Below are 6,354 nucleotides of genomic sequence, written 5' to 3'. Positions count from 1 at the left end.
AGTCTTTGCATGCTTGTTGTTGACACTACTCTAACTTGGCAACAGTTTTGACATCCATTGGTTACCCTCAGCTTGGATTAGCCCGTGTGCCAAAATGGTTTACCAAGGTGTGGCCACTATGCATTCTATAACTTCTTGGATCCCTAAGTGAGAATTTATTGGCAGGTGGACACCAAGGTGGAAGGCCCCCCCCCCCCCCACACTGCAGGTACTAGTCTTTTTAAAAAATATAGCATATTCTCTTTTTTTTTGTCAAATTACACATTAAAACAATTTTTAAACATTTTTTTAGTTTTGAGTTCCAAATTCTATCCCGCCTTCCCTTCACCCCTCTCTGAGATGGTAAGCAATCTGATATAGGTTGTATGTGTGCAATCATATAAAATATTTCCATATTAGTTATTTCACACAAGAAGACAGGAAGCAGAAAAAAGAAAGAACAAAATAAAGAAAGAAAGGAAAGAAGGAAGGAAGGAAGAGAAAAAAGAAAGAAAGAAAGGAAAAGTAAAAAACATATTTCTGTCTGTATTCAAGAAATATCAGTTCTTTCTCTGGAGACAGATAGCATACTTCATCATGAATTCTTTGGGATTGTCTAGGACCATTGTATTGCTGAGAATAGCTAAGTCATTCACAGTTCTTCATTGCACAATATTGCTGGTACTGTGTATAACATTCTCCTGGTTCTGCTCACTTCACTTTGCTTCAGTTCATGTAAATCTTTCCAGGTTTTCTGAAATCATCCAGCTTGTCATTTCTTATAGCACAATAATATTCCATCACAGCTTGTTTAGCCATTCCCCAATTGATGGGCATCCCTTTGATTTATAATTCTTAACCACCACAAAAAGAGAAGCTATAAATATTTCTGTACAAATAGGTCGTTTCCCCCTCCTTTTTAAAAAAATATCTTTGGGATACAAACTTATCAGTAGTGTTGCCATATCAAAGGTATGACAGTTTTATAGCCCTTTGGGCATAATTATAACTAGTATGGTTGGTTAAGTTCGCAACTCCACTAACAGTGCAGTCATGCCCCAGTTTCCACACATCCTCTCCAACATTTATTGTTTTCCTTTTTTGTCATATTAGCCAATCTGATAGGTGTGAGGTGGTACCTCAGAGTTGCTTTTAATGTGAATTTCTCAAATCAATAATGATTTACAACATTTTTTCATATGACTATAAAGTGCTTTGATTTCTTTGTCTTTGGGGACCTATGATGCATTGTTTTTGCTATTGAGTCGTTTCAGCCATGTCTGACTCTTCGTGACCTCATTTGGGATTTTCTTAACAAAGATACTAGAGTAGTTTGCCATTTTCTTCTTCAGCTCATTTTAAGATGACAAACTGAGGTAAACAGGGTTAAGTGACTTACCCAGGGTCACTGAGGCCGAATTCGAGCTCAGGAAGATGAGTCTTTCTGACTCTAGGCCTGGCACTCTATCTACTGTGCTACCTAGCTGCTCATGATTTCTGTCTTTCTCTGTATCCCTCACGTAGTAGCTCTGAACACTGGTGAGAAACAGACATTCGGTGACTGGCTGAATTTCACAGCTGTGAGAAAGAACCATGCAATCCTCTTCCAGAAGCTACCAAAGTCCTGACCATTTTCACACTGTGACAATTCTCTTTTCCTTTTGCTCATTGCCTACATAGGCTTGACAGCAGCAACAAATGAGGCCATTACCCCTGCCAGATTGCTGTGCAGTAGTCAAATATAAGTAGAGGTTTTATAGTGTAAATTTGTAATAGATGCAGTCAGTATGAATTTGATTCTTTTCATAGCATTTGGCAGCTTACAAGGAGAAACTGAGAAGGTTGTTGATAGAGGTAACTTAGGGATAGAAACAGTATAAGATCACGGAAATCTCTCTCTCTGTCCCTCTCTGTCTCTCTGTCTCTGTCTCTGTCTGTCTCTCTGTCTCTGTCTCTGTCTCTCTTTCTCTCTCTCTCTCCCCACCCCTGTCTCTCCATCTCTCTCTCTTTGTCTCTCTGTTTCTGTCTCTCTGTCTCTGTCTCCCTCTCTCTCTTTCCCTCTCCTCTCCACTCCTTTGCTCCCCTTCTCCTCTTCCTCTCCTCTCCCTTTTATATCTACCATTATCATCTTTAACCCATAGCCCATATCACTGCAAGAAAATCAGCCCCAAACATGTACCTGAATTTGATATTGATCCTGATCTCAGTAACTATTTTTCTCTATGGTTCAATTTTATACTTCCCAGAAATCTCTACTAGAAATTTCCTAATCCAGCATCTTCCCTAGGCTTAGTCATTTTGCCTTTTGTAAGCACCTGAGGTTACTAAAGCCTTTGAACTTAAAGCAGAAAATAATGTAAAGCATGGGGGGGGGGGGAAGAAATGTTACAACTAGTACTCCCTTACATTGAACCTCCTAATTCCCTCTGCTGAAGTCACTTTCTACAAAAGTCTCACTACAGCAACAAATGAACTCACAATAGTCTAAGTATACTGATAGCATGGGTCCTGTTTTAGTTTGAGTGGCCTTTATTCTGGTTCTAGGTCTTTACTGCCATCTGTTTTGTAGTAACAGTTGGCATTGCCTGTTCTGTAGTTCATGAATTGCCTCAGTCAGCAGCTGTCTGGCCTTGCCTCTGAGTTCCCACTCTTTATAGGCATTCTCTATTAGGAATTGGACTCCTAGGTATTCCTGCTATCAGTGTATGTGTCTTGTTTTTTTTTTCTTTGCTCTACTACAGTCTTCCTTTTACTTTGGGCCCAACATATGGGAAAGTGAATATTCTTCTATCAGCTCACACTCACTATATATCTACCTGTTTGTATCTTCCTATTTTACCTAAAAATAAATATTAAGTTAGTTTATTTTTTACTCCTGAAAGACCTGAAAAACCACTGTGTTACTGTAACCAGAATGGCTTTTGTTTTCTTTGGGTGGCTCAGTTTACCTCATTGGGCCTTGCTGGCCTGCTGCTCCTCTTCCAGGACAGGAAGCCCAGAGACCGTGCCAGGAAGCAGAGAACTTCCTGTGTGATGAGTCATGGGGCTGGCTGAGGGGAGGTGTTAACTCCAGAGCCATGCCCTATTGGGTGTTAACTCAAGGGCTAACTCAAGAACCAATCAGCCCTGGTCATTCAGGCGGCACTTGATGATGTCAAAAACTCTATAAGAGGGGAGAGGACAGCTTGAAGAGCTCTCTTTTCCTTTTCCGGTTGGCATGGGAGCAGTAGCGAGCATGACTCTGGGCCAGCCCTTGGTCTTGGGCTGAGCCCAGATGTTGGTAACTATGAATTGTACTGGGTCTGTCTGTTGATATTTGTAATTTGTTTGTATTTTATTCTTAAGTTCGGGGTGCTGGTTTTGTTTTTGCCCGAACTAAATGAATGTTCTGAACTTCAGGGTGTTGGCTGTTTGTTTCCTGAACTAGCTGACTGTAATCTGTATTTGGCCTGTCTGTTGAGGCTTGTCTGTATGCTCCCCTGAACTAACTGAATGCTGGATTAAAGTAAGCTGGTCAACCCCTTCACCGTGCTTTCCTTGTTTAAGCAGATAAAAAGGACCTGTGCTTTCCGGGCGTGCCAGCAGCCTCCTGGGTGCTGGCTGTGGGGGGATCTTATGCCCCCACAGAAGCTGCTAGCTGGATTATTAAAACAGTTACCAATTGGACATCAAAATACCAGGAACTAAAAAAAGTTGGCAAATAAAACATTTTAGTTATGGTTGTAAGAGGTTGGGTTTGGATGCCTACAAGGATGTTTTGGTTATTGAGATAATACTTTCAAGTAAAATTTTAGATGTAAGAAGAACTGAAAAAATAATTAGAAACAAAGCGGATATCCTTTAATTGGTGAATGGATGAACAAATTAATGATAGGTGAATGCAATGGAATATTATTGTGCCATAAGAAATAACAAAAGGATGGATTTTGAGAAACCTGGGAAGACTCATGATACAGAATGAAGTGAGCAGAATCAGAGAAATAGCTTATACAGAACATTCCAAAAGTCTTAATACAGTTTAAAACTTTAATATTTTTAGCTTAACTAAAACTTTAATAACTTAAAATGTCATTCAGACTTTTTGGACAGCCTATATGACATCTGCAAAATTGTAAAGGGAAGAACTATGAAAGACTTAATATCTCTGATCAATTCAATGAACCATCATGATTCCAAGAACACTAATGTTGATTTATGCTCCCCAGATCTTGGCAGAGAGGTGATGGACTAGAAATGCACAATAATACATAAGTTTTTATATATAGCCAATGGATTTGCTTTTCTTGACTGTATATATTTGTGGTAAGGGAGGGCTTGCTTTTTGGGGGTGGGGAATTTCAGAGTGGAATTGGGGGAAGTAATACTAATACCAGAAGGAGAAGCAATAGCAGCAGCAGAAGTTGACGATAAAGACGATGAAAAAAAGATGACAATGAAAAAGAAGAAGAACATGATGATGATGAAAAAGAAAAAGAAGATGCATAAGAAAAAAGAAGAAAAAAGACATGAAGAAAAAGATGATAAGCACAACAAAGAAGAAAAGATGATGATGAATAAAAAAGATATGAAGAAAAAATGAAGAAGAAAAAATTAAGAAGAGAAGAAAGGAGAAGAGGAAGAAAAAGATGATAAAGAAGAAAAGATATTGGAATAAAAAAGATAATGATTATGAAGAAGATGATGTTGAAGAAGAAAAAGTAGATGATGTAGGAGAAGATAAAGATGAAGAAGAAAAATAAAAAGATGAACATTAAGAAGCATCAGAAGATGAAGAAAATGATGATGAGGAAAATGAAAGAGAAAGAAGAAGAAGATGATGATGATGATTCAGAAGAGAAAAAAGATGAAGAAAATGCCAAAGAAGTTGTCGAAGATGGAGATGAAGGAAAGGTAGATGATGAATAAGATGATGGAGATGATGAAGCAGTAGCTGAATAATAATGATAATAATAATAAGGTGAAGATTAAAAAGACTAAGATGAAAGAGGAGCAGCAGCAGCAGCAGCAGCAGCAGCAGCAGCAGCAGCAGAAGAAGAAGAAGAAGAAGAAGAAGAAGAAGAAGAAGAAGAAATAAGAGTATGATGAAAGTTCTTTAAAAAACACAGAAGAATACAGAAAGAATTTAAGGAAATACAGTCAAGCAGAGGAATATTAGAAATACTGTGTTGATTTTAATATATACATTTTAAAAGTATGTGATAGAAATCATAATATTTATACTTTTAATAAAGAAATGTTTATTTCTGGTTTTTGATTTCATAATGATGAAAAAAATTTTAAAAGAAAGAAAACATGGAAAAATGACTGTGGCAAGGTATGGTGTACTAGCTAAAGTACTAAGTTAAAGAGACTAGGAAGACATTTTTTTTTTAATGAACACTGGACTTTATTTAATCATTTCTGCATTTACAGCTGGAGCTCTGGGAATTCAAAATTGACATCTTTGCCTGTCAGCTTCTCATAAATGCCAAAAAATGTTTCTACCTTGTGCTCCACATTGTTTTGCTGTGCTTTATCCAAATGGACCTTTATGAGTTTGCTGCCATCTAGTATCACACGTTTTCTCTTGCCAACAATTTCACTTGGAAAGACGAGGTCTTCAAGGATTGCATTATGCACAGCAGTTAGAGAATGGCTTCTGGGACGCTTTAGCTTATATTTTGTACGGCTTTTTCTTGTTGGCTTAGGAAGAATTCTCCTCTGAGCAATAAAGACCACATGTTTGCCACTGAATTTTTTCTCTAATTCATGAACTAGTCGTACTTGGATCTCCTGAAAAGATTTTAGCTGAGAAACTTGAACAAAAATGATGATAGTTTTTCTGCCACCACTAACTTCAATTTCCTTAACTGCTTTGATATTCAGCTCTCTTAATTGAGGCTTTAAGTCAGAGTTCATCTCTAACTCCAACAGAGGCTGTGAAATGCCAGACTTGAACTCATCTGGTTTCTTGCCCTTGGGCTTCACGATCTTGGCTCTGGAGCTGAACATGGCACCATCTTGATGAGTGCTGGTCTAGGAAGAGGGAGAGCTCTCGCAGGAGCACCAGAAATCTCGGCTACAGGAAGAAGGCAAGACATTATATTTTAATGCCAGATCATGCCGTAGATTGGAATTGATGGCCAGGGTCACAAATTAGCTTGGATATCTTTCCTTTTTTCCCTTAAATTCTCTTCCTTCAATCTCAGCAAATATCTTCCAACTTTACTGAAATGATAAGGGCCCACTGACATGAAATTTATAACATCTCCTTTAAATTAGTCAGATCTTCATCTACTCTGTGTTACTTCTCTGTGATGTTAGAGGAAGAGGTTATCCTTCTACTTCCCAAAGTTATCTCTTCCACTTGTATCCTCCATCATATCCATTTCTATT

General features: G+C 38.1%; 1 protein-coding gene across 1 annotated transcript; it reads right to left on the bottom strand.

The window, feature by feature from the left end:
* Positions 1 to 5,385: 5,385 nt before the first annotated feature.
* LOC118833907 (40S ribosomal protein S7-like) lies at positions 5,386 to 5,970 on the bottom strand. The gene has a single exon (XM_036741326.1). It carries the CDS (start codon positions 5,968 to 5,970, stop codon positions 5,386 to 5,388), a length of 585 nt encoding a protein of 194 aa, XP_036597221.1.
* Between the last annotated feature and the right edge of the window lie 384 nt (positions 5,971 to 6,354).

Source organism: Trichosurus vulpecula, chromosome 1 (genome assembly GCF_011100635.1).
Source record: "Trichosurus vulpecula isolate mTriVul1 chromosome 1, mTriVul1.pri, whole genome shotgun sequence".
Lineage (NCBI taxonomy): Eukaryota > Metazoa > Chordata > Mammalia > Diprotodontia > Phalangeridae > Trichosurus > Trichosurus vulpecula.
Note: the sequence above shows the minus strand (reverse complement) of the source record. Positions and strands in the feature narration are given on the sequence as shown.

Bases quoted from the DNA above. Each gene is read 5' to 3' on its own strand.
- LOC118833907 (XM_036741326.1), bottom strand. From the start codon at position 5,970: ATGTTCAGCTCCAGAGCCAAGATCGTGAAGCCCAAGGGCAAGAAACCA.